Consider the following 21,196-nt stretch of genomic DNA (forward strand, 5'->3'; position numbering starts at 1 on the left):
TAAGATTTTTTTCTCCCACTGAAGTCAGACTAACCAGACTGTAGTTACCAATTTCACTCTCAGAACCGCTTTTATGTATTGGCGATACAGTGCCACTTCTCTAATCCAAAGGAATTGCCTCCCCAAGTTCAAAGATGTCCTCAAAACACAAAATGTTACAAAAATACCCAAGCTTGACCAATTTTATGTTGCTGAACATGAAAATTTGTCGATTTGCTCTTGTTTTCGAATTACAGTTGGGATCTCACATTAAAGTTATTCCACATTAGCAACTACGGCTTCCAGCAAAATGCACGGCAACACCGCAGTTTCAGTCCACCATGTTCTTATCACGTGATTGGCAACTCTCACCTCACTCTGCATCACGTGATAAGTTCTCACCTCAAATGTGTCTTCAACTCTATTAGAGTAATCGTTGAATGCAGCTAGGTACTGGGTAATTTGTTCTCAGTTAACGGTTGTTCTCTATGAGATTCCTACTTTTTGTGAATTATTTGTGTTGCGTAAGATTAATATGCCCCATAATTGTGTGAATAGTCCATATTACTTCTGTTACGTATGTGGAGCATCATGTAACCTTCAAGAAAGCGTACCTTAACTCGAGCCATAAAAAAAGACATACTTCTTGTACTCTGGGTATAATGCAGGCGACCAGGACAAGAACTGGGACCCACACACATGCTGCACTACTTGTTCATCAAAACTCAATGTGTCAATGAACTGAAAGGGAAGTTGTGTCTTTTGCAGTACCCACGATAACGAGGGCACCAACAAATCACATCACAGACTGTTACTTCTGTATGGTGCCTCCTATTAGAAAAGGGATGACAATGAAGAAAAAGTGAATAGTGACAAAACCAAATATACCATCTGCAATTCGCCCCGTGTTCATGGTGAAGTACTACCTATTCTTGAACTACCGACTGCTTTTCTGTACACTCTGAAGAAGATGAACACACTACTGATGAACATCAACTTGACATACATATAGAATTACAGCAGCCATATGGTACAAGGATCCACCATTTTGTCCAAACTGTTATCTTTATGAACCACATAAGATCAGAAAAAAGTGAGCATAATGACCATCAGGAATCTCGAACTGCCGAAAAATAAGGTGGAGCTTTTGGCGTCAAGGCTAAAACAGCAGAATCTTTAGCTCATTCTGTGAAAGTGGCAGTTCGTATTAGCATTAGTAGAGGCATATGATGCAAAAAAGCAAGCTTATGCAGCATCAGCCAAAAAACAAGCAAAAAAAAAAAAACGCTCCCATTTCACCCCTCTGTTCGTTCCAAATACCCATCCAGCTCACCCTTAAATTTATTTAGGCTATCAACTTCCACAACAAAGGGTGGAAGTCTCTTCCACCAACAAACTACCCGCTGACTAAATGCAAACTTCAGGACATCTATCCCACGTCTTTCCTCAATTTGAATTTATACCCTCTCAGGTGATTATTCTCAGCAAGAGGAAGAATCCCATCAGCATTGAGCATGCTCAAATGATTCAAGGATTTATACATCTCAATCAAATCACCTCACAGATGCCTAGTCTCCAGACAGTGTCATATGCAAAACTTAAGCCATTCTTCATAAGAGCAACCCTTTGTTTCATTCACTAATCTTGTTGCCCTTCTCTGTACTCGTTTCAACATCTCTTCATCCTTCTTAAAATGAGGCCTCCAGAACTGTATACAGTACTCAAGGTGTGGCCTAACCATTGCCTTATACAAGGGGAAAATCACCTCCTTATACTTACTAGAAAAATTCCTGTATATCATTGACAAGACACGATGAGCTACTCTTGCAGACCACCTCCATTGCTCAGAAAACTTCATATCTGCCTGAACAATTACCCCCAGGTTCTTTTCGTTCTCTAACACTGTCAGTGTAGTACACCCCAGAGTTGATACGTTACTCCGGGGTTACTGCTTCCCATATGTAGTACTTTACATTAAAAGAGCCGACCGGGCTAGCCAGGTGGGTAAAGTGCCTGCCTGGCAACCCAAAGGTCGCGGGTTCAATTCCCGCCTCGGGCTTGGATCAAAGTACTGCAAAAACCTTGGGAGGTGCACTATGGCCACAGAAGCCGATGCGCCAACAACTACCAAACAAAAAAAAAAAAAAAACTTTACATTAATCAATGTTAAACTTCAGTTGCCACCTCTCAGCCCATCTCCTCAACATTTCTAGATCCTGTTGCAGCAGCGTACTGTCATTAGTGTCTTTATCAGCCCTGCCAACCTTCGTATCATCTGCAAACTTGGACATTAAGCCTGATATACCATCATCAATAACAATAATAAATACAGAAAACAACAATGGACCAACACTGAACCCTGAGGGACTCCACTAATAACATTAGTCCACAAAGAGAAGTATCTATTGATTACCGCTCTCTGTCTTCTCCCACTCAACCATTCCTTTATCCATAGCAGCAGTTTGCCTCCAATGCCACACTGCTCCAATTTGTGCCCGTCACCACAAAATACGGAGGATGCAGAAAGGTCAAGGGAATGACCACTGCATATTCCCAGAGCAATATGGCCTTAGTTGCTAATGCTCCTAAAAACCAAATAACAAACAAACAGCTCCAATTTGTGCAGCAGTCTTCCATGAGCAATAGTATCAAAAGCCTTTCTAAGATCTAAATGTATGATATCAAAGTTATTTCCTGCATCCAGTTCCTTTGTGACCACATCATAGTATCCAATCCAACTGGTCAGACAAAACTTCCCCTTAACAAAACCATGCTGTGTCTGAGCTATAACTGAAGTCTTGTCTAGATGATCCTGCAATGCTTCTTTAACCAGTGCCTCCATTAATTTCCCTGGAACAGAAGTTAAACTAACAGGTCTGTAATTACTTGTGCTGCCCTTTGCTGCTCCTTTGTGAATTGGGGTCACAATTGCACATCTCCAGTCCATGGGTAACTCCCGAGTCCAAGAAAGCTCTCATAATTATGGCTAAGGGTTTGCTTACTTCCTTTGCTGCCTCCTTTAATATAACTGGATAGATCCCATCCACCCTAGATGCCTTTCTTATGTTTATCTATAACAATTTCTCCTCCACTTTACTCTCCACTCGGAAATCCATGTGTTTGACTAACTGTCCCCATTATTTGTCCAATTTTATGAATATTAGCAGGACTCAAATACCCAAGTTGTCTGTCCAACATGTCTAAATTATAACATTGAAGATTTTCACCACCTACAAATACTAGTCAACAGTATTTCTTTAAACTACATCCCCACATAATATTTATTTACCCACTATCAGGAAATTTAAGCAACACCTTCACATGCTGCTCTGGATACATTGCTATTTGGATTTTCAGTCTTTCAGAGATATGAAGATTCAGTTTTATACAAATGACCACTTAATTCTTTGCTTTTCATTAGTACTTTTGTTCAATTGAATTGTTAAGAATGTTCAGTTGATTGAAAATTATTAAACAGCTTTTAATTATGTTTTTCTGTTTTTTTATAGTTTGTTTTACAAACCACACTAATAATGACTTTTAAGTTTTAATTAAAATTTAAATATCATTAATTAATAAGATTATGAAACATTTACCCTAATGTGTATTAATTTTATTATAAAGTTCCATATATTATCCTAATTCATTACAATAAATCTTATTCATTTTTATCGTTTGATCAGTTTCGGGGTATTTTATATTAAAAGGCAGATACATGCTTAATTGTTTATCTTTAAATTTTGTCAGCCCCCTAATGCTGTTCAATGGCTCTAATGCTCTTCATTGGCTGTTCGAGGCATCTAATGCTCTTCATTGGCTGTTCGAGGCATCTAATGCTCTTCATTGGCTGTTCGAAGGGTTGCCTTTTTTTTGTTCGCCTTGTATTTGACTCTGATTAAATACTGTAGAAATTAACTGATTGTATAAAAACTGGAAATTGTCATTCGTCCAGCAGTATCGCGGGGCAGTGTTTACAGTTTGTTTTATTATCGCTAACATTCATATTAAAAGTAGTGGCATGTAATGCTTAAGAAAGCATCACATCCTTTCTTGAGCATCAACACTCTCAATACCCGAATGATAACACGCATGTAAAGTGATTCCACCCACACCTTCATATTGAAATAATGATATGAAATGTACCGATACACCCTAGTTACAAGTATGCAAAATTCTTCACTAGGGCAATACACCTTGTCCTAAGTTTACCAGTCTGGCAATTTGTAAACGACGAAAACATTCTAATCATGAAGCATCCACTTATCCTTCTGATATGACGCCATGCCGCTGTTCGCTATTCCCCAAATTAAAATAAAAAAGATTTAAGTCAAATCAAACACAAAGAACTGCCTAAAAGCATTCCGAAAATGCCCTAATGAATACTTTGATCAGTCGAAGCCACAACAGAACAAGTGTGTTACAGATTATACTAAAGTATATATTTATCATTGAATAAAATTAATGTTTTGAAACAAACGATATTTTTCATCATACCTTGTACAATAAAAGAAAAAAAAAATCAAAACCACTAAATCAAATATTTTCGGTTAATTTAGTAAGCATGACAAAAATTTATTTTTCACAGGAAAAAATTAATACTAATGATTCCTTCTCAGTTATATAAAATTATATTATTGCGGTTGCAAAAAAAATTAAAAACAAAAATATATATGTACACATAAACTTACTCTGCACAAAAATAAGAAATACACCAGAAAAATTGAACGAAACCCAACACAAAACAAACACTGATTTCAATATGGTGCCAGAAAATTACGCCCCCTAACAGTAAAAGTAGCATGAAACTTTTTAAAAAGCACGCATAACATAACTGAACTGTAAAAAAAAAAAACATATTTTCTTTGATAACTAAGAATATGTGACTTCATCAGTGTACTGCATCTATAAACTTAGTTCATGCTTTAGTATATTTGCTGCTTCTTGAAAGAATAATTAGCATTAGCATTACAAAAGGCACAGAATGCAAGAAACAAAGTGAAATCAACCACACTCTAGCTAAAGGCAAAAATCCGAAAATCTATCCTACAAATGTCTTTCCTCAATTTGAATTTATGCCCTCTCAGGCGATTATTCCCAACAAGACAAGAATCCCACCAGCATTCACCATGCTCAGACCATTCAAGACTTTAAACACCTCAATCAGATCACCTCGCAGATGCCTAGCCCCCAGACACTAATTTGCAAAATTCAAACCTTTCTTCGTAAGAGCAACCCTTTGTTCCATTCACTAATCTTTCTGCCCTGCTGTGCACTCGTTCCAACAGCACTACATCCTTCTTAAAATAAGGCCTCCAGAACTATATACATTATCAAGGTGTGGGCTGACCATTGCCTTATACAAGCAGATTATCAACCCCTTATCCGTGCTGGAAAAATTCCTGTATATCATTCACAACACACCATGAGCTGCCCTTGTAGACCGTCTACAGTGTTCAGAAAACTTCATATCTGCCTGCAAAATTACCCCCAGGTCCTGTTAACTCTCTATCACTGTCCGAGAGTTGATACGTTACTCTGTGGTTACTGCTTCCCATATATAGTACTTAAATTTCACAATGTTAAACTTCATTTGCCACCTCTCAGCCCATCTGCTCAAATTTTCTAGATGCTGTTGCAGCAGCCTAATGTTATTGGTGTCATTAACAACCCTGCCCCGCAAACGTCGTGTCGACTGGAAAAGTGGATATTAAGCCTGATATACCATCATAAATATCATTAATAAATACAGAAAATAACAAAGGGCCCAACACTGAACCCTACGGAACTCCCCTATTAATATTAGTCCGCGAAGAGCAGTGTCCATTGATTACAACTTACTGTCGTCTCCCACTCAACCAACATTTTATCCATAGCAGCAATTTTCCTCAAATTCCACATGCTCCAATTGGTGCAGCAGTCTTCCATGTGCATCAAAGTTTTTTTCTGCATCAATTTCCTTTGTAACCACATCATAGTATCCAATCAAATTGGACAGACAAGACTTCCCTTAACAAAACCATTCTGTGTCTGAGCTATAACGGACGTTTGTACACATGATCATGTAATACTTCTTTAACCAGTACCTCCATTAATTTCCCGGGAACAGAAGTTAAATTAACAGGTCTGTAATCAACTGTGTCTTCCTTTTATCCCCCTTTGTGGATTAGGATCACATTTGCATATCTCCAGTCCATGGGTACATCCCCTGAGTCCAATGAAGCTTTAATAATTAAAGCTAGGGTTTGCTTATCTTCTTTGCTGCTTCCTCGAATATAGACAGGTAGATTCCATCCAACCCAGGTGCCTTGCCTATTTCGATCTTTAACAATTAATCCCAGGGGCTCACATTTGGTGAGAATGCGCTTGACACACGCACGGTCCTGAGCTGGATATCATCATTCTTTTCTTCCTTGGTGATTCCCTTCCACATTTGACTCTCTCTCTCTCTCTCTCTCTCTCTCTCTCTCTCTCTCTCTCTCTCTCTCTCTCTCTCTCTCTCTCTCTCTCTCTCTCTCTGGTAGGTAGGTCAGAAATATATATATTTATATTTTTGTCTGGTGCAGCCAAACTTTGCGCTTCCTTGCACCATATGGCTAATAATAATAATAATAATTTCTCCTACACTTTACTCTAAATTATTACAACATTAACTAGCTCAGTACCAAAGCAGGGGTCGAGGTGTGGCGCCCACACCACATGGAGGAATGCCGCCCCGCTGTGTTACCAGGCAGTACTAGGTGGTAGATTACTCTCATCAACAGGTGAAATACCACCACTTTGCTTATTGGAGGCTTGAAGTGGTGGAACCCAAGTTTAGTCTTTAGAGCTACGTTCTGGTCAACCCTTCCCCATCTCTTCCATCATGCAGTATGATTGATGACTTTTGAGGTTATGATGAACATCGTGGCGAGTTCCAATATTCCTTACATTTCAAGGGTACAGCTCAAAAACATTGTTCGAAAGCTGGCCGCTAGTTAGTACACCGGACCAAACCTATTGGTAACTCTCTAGGAGGCTTCCAGGTCAGCTAGTGTACAATCTTGCTGCCTCTACTCTGCCAGATAGTGACTGGAGGGAGTACGAGTAGTGTGTGTCGGGGACCATTGTCGAGGCCACGTTATGTCAAGGATCTGCGTATATTCTTACCACGTGTACGCCATATCCAAAAATTTCATTTCTTCATACAGCATGTCACACCAACTTTTCCTTACTATTTTTTGGATATGGCGTACCACGTGTACGCCATATCCAAAAATTTCATTTCTTCATACAGCATGTCACACCAACTTTTCCTTACTATTGAATACACCATGAATTGCCAAACTAATAGAGCAAGCTTATCTGAGAAAAGATCTAAACCTCCGAAGCACTTCCTAATTCGTTTCACAAATATACGTGGTCTCAATTCTAATCTCAACGATGACCATTTCCAATGGCAGTCTGCCAAACCCCATGTACTTTTCTGACAGAATCTCAGTTATCAGTTGATTCAACTACTGCTCATCTTAGATGCCCAAATTATTCACTGAATGATTCCTTTCCCCTCAAAGGTGGTACTTGTGCATATGTCCGTTCTGACATTCCCAGTCACAGACTTGGCAATTTGGAATCTCCTCTCTTTGATCTTCTCTAGCTCAAAATCTCTCTACCACATTGTGTCAAATTCATCTGTTGTCTCTACCGTTCTCCCAACTCCACTAATCACTTGGAGCTCTTTGACTTCCTATCTTTGCAACTTGACTTTCTCCAGTCCAACATTCCTAACAGTGAGGTAATTTTCCTTGGTGATTTTAATGTTCACAACTCCAGCTGGCTTCCGTTTTCTAGTCACACCGACCCAGCAGGTCGAGATGCTCAGCCTTTTGCAATTACTAATGACCTAGCACGGATTGTTCATTTACCCCAAGAATACCGGACAATCCTAATCATACAGCCAATACGGTTGATCTTTTTCCTCACAAAAACCCTTCTAAGTACACGGTCGAAGTGACAGGTCCTTTAGGCACTTCAGATCATAACTTGTTGATTGTCTCTTCTCCAATGGAACCTTTATCTCATGTCTAATCCCAACCTCGTGTTGTTTGGCATTACAAGAATTCAAAACGGGATGACCTACGAGACTTATTTTCTTCTCTTCCTTGGTCGGATTACTGTTTCGAAACTTCTGATGTCAACGTCTGCTCAGATCTTGTCAGTGAAATTATTCTTCCAGGAATGGAATCCTTTGCCCCACACTCCAATTTAAAATCTCGTCCTTTATCTAAACCTTGGTTTTCCAATAAATGTGCTAAGGCTGTCCAAGAGAAAAATGTTGCATATCGTAATTGGCTTGTTTCTAATTCTTCAGTTTCATTTTTTGCCTACACCGAAGCTCGCAACAATTGTAAAGCAGTTATTAATCAGTCCAAACTAGAGTTTGAACAGGCTAAGAGTAGAAAACTTACTTCTTGCCCTAATGGTAGCCGAGCATTCTACTCTCTTGCCAAAGCTATTGGCCGCAACTTTTGCCCATCTCTGCCCCCACCTCTGTCCAAACCTGATGGTTCTGTTGTCACTTCAGCCAAGGATTAAGCTCCTAGCACCCAATTTTAATTCCAGCTCATGTATTAATGATCTTGGTAAAACACGACCGACCATTCCCAACACGCTCCATTCAATGCCTCCTTTGGTCTTCCTTCAAAAGGATATCAGAAGAATTTTGATAAATCTTGATGCTAAAAAAAGCTCCAGGTCCTGATGGTATTTCTCCAACTTGTTCTCAAAACCGGTGCTCCTGAACTTACTCCTATTCTTTGCCGCCTTTTTTCACTTTCTTATTCCAAAGGTGTTTTTCCTTCTGCTTGGAAATTTGCTCATATCCAGCCAGTTCCTAAAAAGGGTGACAAATCCCTCCCATCCAATTATCGTCCCATTGCAATTACTTCTACTCTTTCTAAAGTAATGGAGAAATCAATTAACCGCCAACTCTTAAACTACCTAGAAACCTTCCATCTGATCAACGATCGCCAGTATGGATTCCGTCAGTGTCGATCCACTGGTGATATTCTGGCTTATGTTACCCATTTATGGACTAATTCAATGGAACGATTCGGTGAAACACAAGTAGTTGCTCTTGACATCTCAAAGTCTTTTGATCGTGTTTGGCATAAAAGCTTCTAAGCAAGCTTCCATCTTATGGTTTGCGAACGGTTTTTAGTAATTGGTTATCCAGTTTTCTCTCTGATCGCTCACTGAAGGTGGTGGCTGATGACGCTCTGTCTTCTAACTTCTCCAATAATGCCGGTGTCCCCCAAGGTTCAGTTCTTTCCCCCACTCTTTTCCTCTTGTATATTAATGACCTTCTTCCATTGACTGGAAATCCTATCCATAGTTTTGCCGATGATAGCACATTGCATTCCACTTTCCATTTTGAGAAACCTTGTCCTGCTCAATCAGCTTCAACCTCTCGAAAATCTGCTGCCAATTCCTTAAATGCCGATCTTCAGGTATTTCTCCAGTGGGGCAAATACAACTTAGTTGATTTCAACCCTTCTAAAACTCAGTCTTGTCTTATATCTCACAAAAAGGATTCTTCTGCTCCTATGCTTATCTTTAGTGACACTCCGATTTCTAGGCAAAATGATATATCTCTTTTGGGGATTACACTGACTTCCAATCTCTCTTGTCGCAAAGTACATAACAAATACTGCTTCCTCTGCATCTAAAAAAGTTGGTTTTCTCTTTCGCTCTCGGCGTTACTTTTCTTCCAAACAGCTGCTCACTCTGTATAATCACAAATCCGCCCTGCCATGGAATATTGTTTCCACATCTGCGGTGGGGCCCCCAAAACCTCTCTCAGGCTTCTTGATTCCATTCAGAAGAGGGCAGTTAGGTTAATTAATGATTCATCTTTAACAGAGTCTCTCCACTCGCTTTCTCATAGACGTACTGTTTCTGCTGCATGCCTCTTCTACAGATACTTCCATGGGTACTGTTCTTCTGAATTGGCTTCTGTAATTCCCGCTCTCTCTTTCAAAACAGTCCGAACACGTGCCGCCACCAGCCAACATCCATTTACTGTCCAACTTCAAACCCACAGAACCAACTTTTCATCTTCCTCATTTATTCATTGAACTGCCGTCTTCTGGAAAAACCTTCCTTCATACGTATTTCGTGAAAATTACAATCTACAGAAGTTGAAGTCCAATGTCAACAAATATCTTCTTTCGTCTTTTCAACCTCCAACCCAAGCACGGTACTAAGTACTATAGGTTCTACTACCTCTCGTGTTTGGGGTTCACATAAAAAAAAACTATGAGTAAGAACATTTGCATGTACACAAAAGCTTGGAGCATATTAAATGAATTTGATGAAGTTAAGTATTAATTAAGTCATCAAGTGCAGACATTTTATTGACAGCTGAGTCATGGCGTCACTCGGATATAAAGGATACCAAATTTGAATATGGGATCTACAATGAATACAGAAAGGGGAGAGAAAGCAGGAGGGGGTTATGATCTTATTTAAGAAGCGTATTAAATCTAAAGTCGTACATCAAGTCGACATGGTTGACCAGTGCAATATTGAGTCAGTCGGTCTGTCATGAGGAATGGGAAAACAAAAAATGAGAGTAGAAATGTGCTGTAGACCTTATGACTGAAGAGTAGACAAACAAACCATACAGAGGAATGGAGGAAGTCATTCAAATAGAATGTCTTATAATGTAGGATTTGAAATTTCCCCCTGTTGAGCGGAAATTTGTGCTTTGGTCACTCGCACACTACAAATCATTTGTGGGTTTATTGGATGACTCTTTTGTAGAGTAGAAAGTTATACAGGCAACCAGAGAGAGAAATAGTATTGATCTGGTTATTGGCATTGGTTCTTCATGCATTAAGAATCTGCAGATAGAAGAACTATTCGGTGATAGTGAGCACTGTGCTTTGATTGTATTAAGTGAAAGATGTAACTATCATCAAGGGTAAAGGGAACGGGTGTTTGCTTTCGTTAAGAAAACCACAGTGCTCTCAGACAATTCTTAAATTGTTTACAGCAGTGAGATCTTCTAATGATGTTGCCAACAATAAATTTTAAATGGAAAGCATTCCGTGAATTAATCACGGAAATTATTAGGCTTTTCAAACCAATTTCTAACTTTTTCAAATCACTAATGATATTAAGAGTAGGAGACAGGCAGAATTACTTAACAAGTACAAGACAATGCTGAAAAGAAGCCATGAGTTAGGGTTGAATTGAAAGTGTCTGCAATTCTACGCAGACACCATAGGAGGAAGTATATAATGAGAGCCTTGTCGATCAATTCTGCCCTGGAGAGATTGTGCAAAGCTCAATTCTAGAATTTTTCTCAGCCTGGTCTGTGCTTGTTAGCAGGAGAGACTGCTTCTACAGGGATGGGCTACACTTAAATAGAAAGGGTGCAAGAATATTTGCTAATGCTATCGAGGCAGAGTTAGGGAGGTCGGAAACTGCTACCTTGGGGGGATACACGAACTAATAGATTAACAGTAACCGCTGGCAGAGGTAAAAGTGATTCTTGTACTACTTCTATTGAAACACAATTTAGCAGGAGCCTGGAAACAAGGCAATGGGAATTTCCAGGACTGCTGGGAGTCATAGTGGAACAATTGATACTGAGGCTGTTATATCATCAGAGTGCAGATGATACAAGCTCATGGGGTTTAGTCAATGACATACAGGAATTTTGCTAGCAGGGATTAGGAGGTGATTATTCCATTATATAAGGTGAGGGCAAATGTTGCCTACTGCCTCCACAACTGTAGGCCTGATTTTAGCATAGATGTAGAGCAGCTGGAACGAGTACAGAGAAGGACAAAGAGATTGTTGAAGGGAACAAAGGGTGCCCTTATCATGAAAGGCTTCAGTTAAGCAAATTTCAGCTTCTGGAGACTAGTCACCTTCGAGGTGATCTGATTGAAGTCTTATATGTGCTAAAGCCGATATAAGGCTTATATTGGCTTTAGAAAACTGAACAGTAATGGGAATCTTGCACTTGCTCAGACTATGAGGGAGCATAAATTCAAACTGAAGAATAATGGTTGTCTTATAAATGTGTGTAAGTTTGTTTTCAGCCAACGGGTGGTTGATGGCTGGAATAACTTTGCATCCATTGTTGTGGAAGTTGATAGTTTGAATAAATAAATGCATGGAAAATCTAGTCTACTATTGGAGGGGTGGTATAAGTAAATTGGGATTTTTTTTTCGCTGTTGCTCTATAAGCTTGCTTTCTTTCATCATTCGCCACTATTAATAGTAATACTAATTGAACTCGGAGTTTTTCTGCATTTCCATCGAGAGAGGTGCAAATAGTGCCCACCAGTGATACCGACTAACTCGGCCATTGAGTGAAAATATCCCACGAACATATCTTTCTCTTCTGAAGAGAATAGTTGTTAATTTTGGGCCGGCTACCATAATCAAACCCAATACATTTCCGTTGGATGTGAGAGAAAGCTAGTGAAATTCTTCACTGCTCTACACTGAAGCCCAGCAATCAAACTGAAACAAATGAAATTTGTACTGCGATTTAGTTGTTGTATTAGAACGGTTCATTTTATTAATATAAAATGTTAGATATGAATATTGCTTAAATGTTATGAGGATTAATTATTTTTCATAGAACGATTTTTGGCATTGCATTAAAAAAATAGTAGCCACTTGAAAGAAATTTAATGTGATTGCTGAGAGGTCTATCGTTATAGCTGTGGATGACATGCGGTTGTATCATGTGTGATACGCCTACTTGAATGTCATATCTGTGCTGTGTTTTCTGTGTACAAAGCATCGTTTAATGTTTTTTTTTCTCTTGTTGTGTTTATTTCTTCATTTATTTTGAGTGATTGCGCTGAAAGTGATTCAGTAATTATTTGGTTACAATGGTGAGGATTTTTCAAATCGTTTGTTGCTATGTTAATGTATCTAAATACTTATGTTAATGTGTCGAAGCGTAGGTTAATTCCAGTGTAATGTGGTTTCACTGTAATCGGTGGCAACAGTTTTGGTTTACGAATCAATGCAAACTATTTATGTAAGATCATGTAGTTCAGTATTCATCTGCTTAAGAATTACTACTTATATATTTGGGTGCTTCGATTTTTTGGAAGCAGAGCTTTTGGTATAATTTTCTATCATGTTCAGACATATAAATGTTCCTTGATGCGTTCAGTTTTGGAATAAGCGACAAGGAATATTAGGCGACGAGGTATCAATAAATCTTACTATAAATGTCCCCCAATATGGTTTGTTTTACTTATTTTACGAACTCAGAAACTCGGGTCGTGTGATGAAAAATATTCTTATGTATCGCCGACAGGGGTGGGCTAATGTCACCTCTTGGGTGAGCATAAATCACTAATCAGACGACGGGAATTGAACTCAGCGCATTCAAAACAGGGGTTAAATGACTTGTTCGCTCTAGTGGAAATCTCGATTTTAATTGGCTTGCATTATTCATTTAAATAGTGCAGGTATTCTTGTATGATTACTTTATTTTGGTTTTAAAAAAGTTATTAAAATTATCTTAAGGTTATTTAAGACGATTTTCTCGATAATTTGGTCGTGATTATGATTTTCCTTACACCTTTCCACACAAGGGCAGTGACCATCAGCTGGCAGAAAAAGCATACATTGACACATTTCTATAAATTTTATGCCAGTACTGATAAAAAAAAAAAAAAAAAAAATCAAATGACATTGCAGTTCATTACCAGAAGTACAACAAGTATGTCTAATGGCTCGAAAAAAAAAAAAAATCAAAAGTTCAGTATGTATACATATTGCCATGGATGTTCCATGAAATTGCTCTTGAAGGAAATACTACTGCCCTGGCAGCATCTGTTAAATTCCATTTTTGTTTTTATTATAAAGAAAATTTTCACATATTTTTGAATTTGCAATTTCTTTTTATTAATTATGATTTATATAAAATATTCCATATTTCATCACTCAAAACTTTTTAAAGTTGTCATTCTGTTATTAATATTAGTAGTAGCAAGTGATGCCAGGAAGTACACTTATACAGCATCATCCAAAAAATAAATCCCATCTATAAGTCCTTTCCAGTAACCTTTTACATCTTCCAATTTATTCAAATTGCCCAGTTCCCAAACATCAGATAGACATTTTTTCCAACAATCAATAATTTTCTGGCTGGAAGCAAGTTTTCACATATGTATTTGCAACCATTTGTTTTCAGTTTAAATTTGTGTTCTTTAATGTGTGTTATTTGAGAAAGATAGGGATGCTATTGGCATTTACTTTATGCTCTTCTCAGCATCTGTTCTCACTATCTGATCCACATTATTCCTAAAATGAGACCTCCAAACCTGAACACAGGACTTAAGGTATGGCCTAACTTTTAAGTTTTACTTTCCTTATACAATGGGATGATAGCTTCTTTGTCCATACTGCCAAAATTCCTTCCTGTATAGCAATTTGTAGAGCAGTCGTTTATTTGGAACAGTGTCATATGCTTCAATGAAAACAGTGTATGATATCAAAATAATTTTATGCATCCAGTTCTTTTGTTACTGCATCATTAGCATTAGTAGAGACACATGATGCAAGAAAGCAAGCTTATGCAGCATCAGCCAAAAAAAAAAATGCTTCCCATTTCACTGATCCATTCATTCCAAATGTTTGCCTAGTTCTTCCTTGAATTTATTTAAGCTATCAACTTCCACAACAACAGATGGAAGTTTGTTCTGGCAATCAACTAACTGCTGGCTAAAGACAAACTTCCGCACATCTATTCTACAACTGCCTTTCCTCAGTTTGAATCTATGCTCCCCCCCCCCCTCAGGTTTGTAATCTGAGCAAGAGGAAGAATCCCCTCAGCATTAAGCCTGCTCAATCCATTCAAGGCCTTATATGCCTAATTATAATAGCTAATCAGATTGGACAGACAAGATCCATTACCACATTAAAAATCCATGTTATACCTTCCATATAAATGTATTCCTATCAAGGTTAGGATTGCAATTATTTTTTATTTTCCCTGGGTTCTTGCATACTTCTTTGTGAATAGGAGTGACATGCACATCTCTAATCTACAGGTATTTTCTCTGAATTCAAAGATGCTCCCACAGCTATAGCTAAAGATTTGTTTACCTCTTTTACTACATGTCTTTATATACAGTAAACTTCTGTTATAACACTCCTGATTATAGCACTTCTTGCTTTTACAACTTTTCATCTACTTTCATGAGCAGATCTCTCAAATGGCATGCATATTTGAACATATCAATTTTATGTTTATCCTCAACAATTTTTGAGAAATTGTTGAGGATAAACATAAAAATGGCACCTGGGGTGGATGGGATCTATCCAGTTATATTAAAGGAGGCAGCAAAGGAAGTAAGCAAACACTTAGCCATAATTATGAGAGCTTCTTTGGACTAAGGGGAGGTACCCATAGACTGGATATGTGCAAATTGACCCCAATTCACAAAGGAGGATTAAAGACTGATACAAGTAATTATAGACCTGTGAGTTTAACTTTTGTTCCAGGAAAATTAATGGAGGCACTGGTTAAAGAAGCACTGCAGGAACATCTAGACAAGACTTCAGTTATAGCTTGGACACAGCGTGGTTTTGTTAAGGGAAAGTCTTGCCTGACCAATTTGATTGGATACTATGATGCAGTCACAAAAGAACTGGATGCAGGGAATAACATTGATATTATATATTTGGATCTTAGAAAGGCTTTTGATACTTGCACATGGAAGACTGCTGCACAAATTGGAGCAGTGTGGCATTGGAGGCAAATTGCTGCTATGGATAAAGGGATGGTTGAGGGGGAGAAGACAGAGTGGTAATCAATGGACACTGCTCATTGTGGACTAATTTTATTAGTGGAGTCCCTCAGGGTTCAGTGTTGGGTCCATTGTTGTTTTCTGTATTTATAAATGATATTGATGATGGTATATCAAGCTTAATGTCCAAGTTTGCAGACGATACAAAGGTTGGCAGGGTTGTTAAGGACACAACTGACAGTAAGCTGCTGCAACAGGATCTGGAAAGGTTGAGCAGATGGACTGAGAGGTGGCAAATAAAGTTTGACAAATGTAAAGTACTACATATGGGAAACAGTAACCCCAGAGTAATGTATCAACTCTGTGGTACTACACTGACAGTGGTAGAGAATGAAAAGGACCTGGGGTGAAAAGGACCTGGGGGTAATTGTGCAGGCAGATATGAAGTTTTCTGAGCAGTGCAAGAATAGCTCATGGTGTCTTGTCAATGATACACAGGAATTTTTCTAGCAGGGATAAGGAGGTGATTATTCCCTTGTATAAGGCAATGGTCAGGCCACACCTTGAATACTGTATACAGGTCTGGAGGCCTCATTTCAAGAAGGATGTAGAGCTGCTGGAACGAGTACAGAGAAGGGAAACAAGGTTAGTGAACGGAACGAAGGGTTGCTCTTACGAACATGCACAAGTACATGGTGGTCACCCACCATGTACTTGTGCATGGAGGTTATACCCAGGAATATTAACAGTCCCACCATCGTGAAGGTGCAAGCAGAGGATTTGGCTGTCGCAGACCATCCAGACTTCGCTGAAATTGGGTCCACTTGACTTGAGTGTCACCCAAATATCAGTTCCATCAGCGTTTTAGACTCCCAGGTAGCAAGTGCAGCTTGTCTGGCATATCTGAGAGAATGTCTGTGACAACCTCAAGGACCAATATAAAGGGATTAATCACCACCTTATCCTTGCCAGCAAAATTCCTATATATGATTGACAAGACCCCATGACCTGCCCTGGCAGTTTGTCTACACTGCTCAGAAAACTTCATATCTGACTGAAAAATTAACCCCAGGTATTCTTCATTCTCCACTACCACACTGTTGTATGTACCACACAGTTGGTATATTACTCTTGTGTGTTACTGTTACTCATATGCAGTACTTTGCAGTTGTCAGTGTTAAACTTCAGTTGCTACCCCTCAGCCCATCAGCTCAACTTTTCTAAATCCTCTTGCAGTAGCATACCATCCTTACTGTCATTATCAACCCTACCAACCTTTGTATCGTCTGTAAACTTGGACATTAAGCCTGATGTACCTTTATCAATGTCATTGATAAATACAAAAAATAACAATGGGTCCCAACCAGACTCCTGGGGAACTCCACTAATAACATTAGTCCATGAAGAGCAGTGTCCATTGAGTACCACTTGACCACCCTTTTATCCATTGTAGCAACTTGCCCTTAATGCTATACTGCTCCAACTTGTACAGTAGTCTTCCATGTGCAACAATATTAAACGTTTTCCCGAAATCCAAGTATATGATATTAAAATTATTTTTTACATCCAGTTCCTTTTTGACCACACCACAGTATCTAATCATTCTGGTCAGACAAGACTTCCCCTTAACAAACCCATGCTGTGTCTGAACTATAACTGCAGTCTTGTGTAGATGATCCTGCAGTGTTTTTCTAACTAGTGACTCAATTATTTTCCCTGGAATAGAAGTTAAACTAACAGGTCAGTAATTACTCATGTTACCTTTCGATCCCCCTTTGTGAATTGGGGAAACAGTTGCTTATCTCCAGTCCTTGGAGATCTTCACTGACGTCTCCAATGACTGGAGCTGCACAAATGCTTTCCCAATTTACTTAAGCCTTTCTTGGTACGAGTAGCCCTTTTTTCCCCTCACTCGTTTTATTGCCCTTCTCTGTACTCATTCTAGCAACTATTACCTCCTTTCTAAATTGTGACGAAAAATAACAATACGGGACTCTATTGAGGCCTCGTAATTGGAATGAGTACACTCAGTTATAGCAACCTCCAGTCCTGTATGCAGTACTGTATATCATTGATAAGACCCCATAATCTGCTCTGGCTGCCTGTCTGCACTCCCAGAAAACTTCATATCTGACTGTACAATTACCCCCAGGTCTTTTTCATTCTCTACTAACCGAGTGTAGTACAACATATTTGGTACATTTCTCTGGGGCTATTGCTACCAGTATGTTGTACTTTGCATTTGTCAATGTTAAACTTCACTTGCCACTTTTCAGCCCATCTGCCCAACTTTTCTAGGTCCTGTTGCAGTAGCATACTGTCATTACTGTAATTAACAACCCTGCTGACTTTTGTATCCTCTTCAAACTTAGACATTAAGCCTGATATACCTTCATCAATTATACAAAACAACAATGGGCCCAGCATCAAATCCTAGGGGACTCCACTAATAACTTTGCTCCACGAAGGGCAGTGGCCACTGATTACCGCTCTCTGTCTCCTCCCACTGAACCATCCTTTTATCCATTGTAGCAACTTGCTACACTGTTCAAATTTTTACGGTAGTCTCCTCTGTGCAACAGTATCAAAGCTTTCCTGAAATCCAAGTATATGATATAATGATATAACAAGATTTCAGTTATAGCTCGGACACAGCATGGTTTTGTTAAGGGGAAGTCTTGCTTGACCATTTTGATTCGATACTATGATGCAGTCACAAAAGAACTGGATGCAGGGAATAACTTTGATATTATATACTTGGATCTTAGAAAGGCTTTTGATATTGTTGCACATGGAAGACTGCTGCACAAATTGGAGCAGTGTGGCATTGGAGGCAAATTGCTACTATGGATAAAGGGGTGGTTGAGGGGGAGAAGACAGAGTAGTAATCAATGGACACTGCTCATCGTGGACTAATGTTATTAGTGGAGTCCCTCAGGGTTCAGTGTTGGGTCCATTATTGTTTTCTGTATTTATAATTTATAAATGATATCGATGATGGTATATCAAGCTTAATGTCCAAGTTTGCAGACGATACAAAGGTTGGCAGGGTTGTTAAGGACACTACTGACGCTATGCTGCTGCAACAGGATCTGGAAAGGTTGAGCAGATGGGCTGAGAGGTTGCAAAATGAAGTTTAAGATTGACAAATGTAAAGTACTATATATGGGAAACAGCAACCCCAGATCAACGTATCAACTCTGTGGTACTACACTGGCAGTGGTAGAAAATGAAAAGGACCTGGGGGTAATTGTGCAGGCAGATATGAAGTTTTCTGAGCCGTGCAGACAGGCTGCAAGAGTAGCTCATGGTGTATTGTCAATGATATACAGGAATTTTTCTAGTAGGGATAAGGAGGTGATTATTCCCTTTTATAAGGCAATGGTCAGGCCACACCTTGAGTACTGTATACAGGTATGGAGGCCTCATTTCAAAAAGGATGTAGAGCTGCTGGAATGAGTACAGAGAAGGGCAACAAGATTAGTGAATGGAACAAAGGGTTGCTCTTACGAAGAAAGGCTTAAGTTTTGCAAATTACACTGTCTGGAGACTGGGCACCGGCGAGGTGATCTGATAGAGGTGTATAAAGCCTTGAATGGTTTGAGCATGCTCAATGCTGATGGGATTCTGCTTCTTGCTCAGAATAATTACCTAAGAGGGCATAAATTCAAATTGAGGAAAGACAGATGTAGGGTAGATGTGCAGAAATTTGCCTTTAGCCAGCGGGTAGTGGATTGGTGGAACAGAGTTCAATCCCTTGTTGTGGAAGTTGATAGCCTAAATAAATTTAAGGCTGTGCTGGACAGGTACTTGGAACGAACAGAGGGGTGAAATGGGAGCGTTTTTTTTGGCTGATGCTGCATAAGCTTGCTTTCTTGCATCATATGCCTCTACTAATGCTAATATCAAAATTATTTTTTGCATTCAGTTCTTTTTTGACCACATCACAGGATCCGATAAAATTGGTCCGACATGACTTCCCCGTAACAAACCCATGCTGTCTGAATTATTACTGCAGTCTTGTCTAGGCGCCCCCATAGCCAGGTGGGTAGGAGCAGCAGTGCATGCTTCTTGATTAGACCGGGGTTTAAGCCTGTGACCACCAAATATGGAGGATGCGGAAAGGTCAGGGAATGAGCACCGCATATCTCCGGAGCAATATGGCCTTAGTTGCTAATGCGCCTAAAAAAAAAACCAATAACAAACAAAAAGCAGTCTTGTCTAGATGATCCTGCAGTGCTTCCTCTAACCAGTGGCTCCATTATTTTCACTGGAACAGAAGTTAAACTAACATGTCTGTAATTACTCGTGTCACCCTTTGAGGATTGGAGATACATTAGCATCTCTCCAGTCTGAGGGGACTTCCCTGAGTCCAAGGATGCCCTCATAATTATGGCTAAGGGTTTGCTTAGTTGCTTTGCCACCTCGTTCAGTATAAATGGATAGATACCATTCACCCCAGATACCTATGATATGTTTAACTTCAACAATTTCTCCTCCACTTTTCTCTTATTTATTACAAAATCATTTAGTTCCCTGTTACACTATGAGAAGCTTCTGCTATCCAGTTTCCTATAGAATTCCTCATGTGTGAATGTAGATTCAAAATACTCATTGTTTGTCATCTATCTCAGAAGGATCATCAACAGTTGCAACATCAATATCAGGTGGACCAATCTGATTCATTCTGCTCCTAGATTTTATATAAGTAAAGAAGTATTTGCTATCAAATTCTTCTTTACTTTTATTTACTTTTACTTTTCTTTGTTTCATTGCATCCTTTTGCCAAAGATTTCTATACAGTTGGCCCCACTATATAGAATTTAAGAAATGTCTGAGACCACTATAGTCACCTTTACAAAAGCAAAAACTCCTCCCTTTACCCCTGATGGTAGTTACATCTCATTGCATGAATAATCACTCTGATAAGCAGATCAAGAGTATTACTTCCTCTGGTTGCCTCTTCAACATGCTGCTGTAGAAAACAATCGTCCAGTAAATCCACAAAAGTATTGCTAGTGCGTGAATGACCAACCCATAATTTCTAGATGCTTATAATTAGCATCTGGGGAAGTTAAAATTCCCCATTATAAGACATTCTGATTTACTGGCCCACCCTATTTCTCTGTACAGTTGTTCATTGTACTCATCAGAGTGATTAGGCATATAACACACTTACCCCCATTTTTGATTTCCCATTGCTTATTTCACACCAAACTGACTCAACATTGCAATGTCAACTGAATACACTTCCTTAGATTTTGTGTTTCTTAACTAACAGCATAACCCCTTCCTTCCGACCTGTCTGTCCTTTCTGTACACGTTGCATTCCTTAAATTCCAATTCTGTATTCCTTATATCTGTGTGACACCGTGTCTCTGATATCCCAACAATATCAGAGACACGGTGATCTTATAATATCACTTTTGATGTCTTCACCTGCACTT

General features: G+C 39.0%; 2 protein-coding genes across 2 annotated transcripts in view; one reads left to right on the forward strand and one right to left on the reverse strand.

Annotated features, from left to right (window-relative positions):
- snf (U1 small nuclear ribonucleoprotein A snf) overlaps positions 1 to 4,711 on the reverse strand; it is a 162,060-nt gene extending 157,349 nt beyond the window's left edge. Inside the window, exon 1 of the mRNA XM_090371777.1 lies at positions 4,668 to 4,711. The gene's annotated coding sequence lies outside the window, so the exon portion shown is untranslated. The remainder of the gene's footprint in view (positions 1 to 4,667) is intronic.
- An 8,038-nt stretch (positions 4,712 to 12,749) lies between these two features.
- Positions 12,750 to 21,196, forward strand: part of LOC150087041 (vacuolar protein sorting-associated protein 26B-like) — a 302,718-nt gene continuing 294,271 nt past the window's right edge. Inside the window, exon 1 of the mRNA XM_090371779.1 lies at positions 12,750 to 12,875. Coding sequence (XP_090227905.1) covers positions 12,873 to 12,875 — 3 coding nt within the window. The 5' untranslated portion in view covers positions 12,750 to 12,872. The remainder of the gene's footprint in view (positions 12,876 to 21,196) is intronic.

The sequence above is a fragment of the Mastigoproctus giganteus genome, chromosome 4 (assembly GCF_048544385.1).
Source record: "Mastigoproctus giganteus isolate SK-2022 chromosome 4, ASM4854438v1, whole genome shotgun sequence".
Classification (NCBI taxonomy): Eukaryota; Metazoa; Arthropoda; class Arachnida; order Uropygi; family Thelyphonidae; genus Mastigoproctus; species Mastigoproctus giganteus.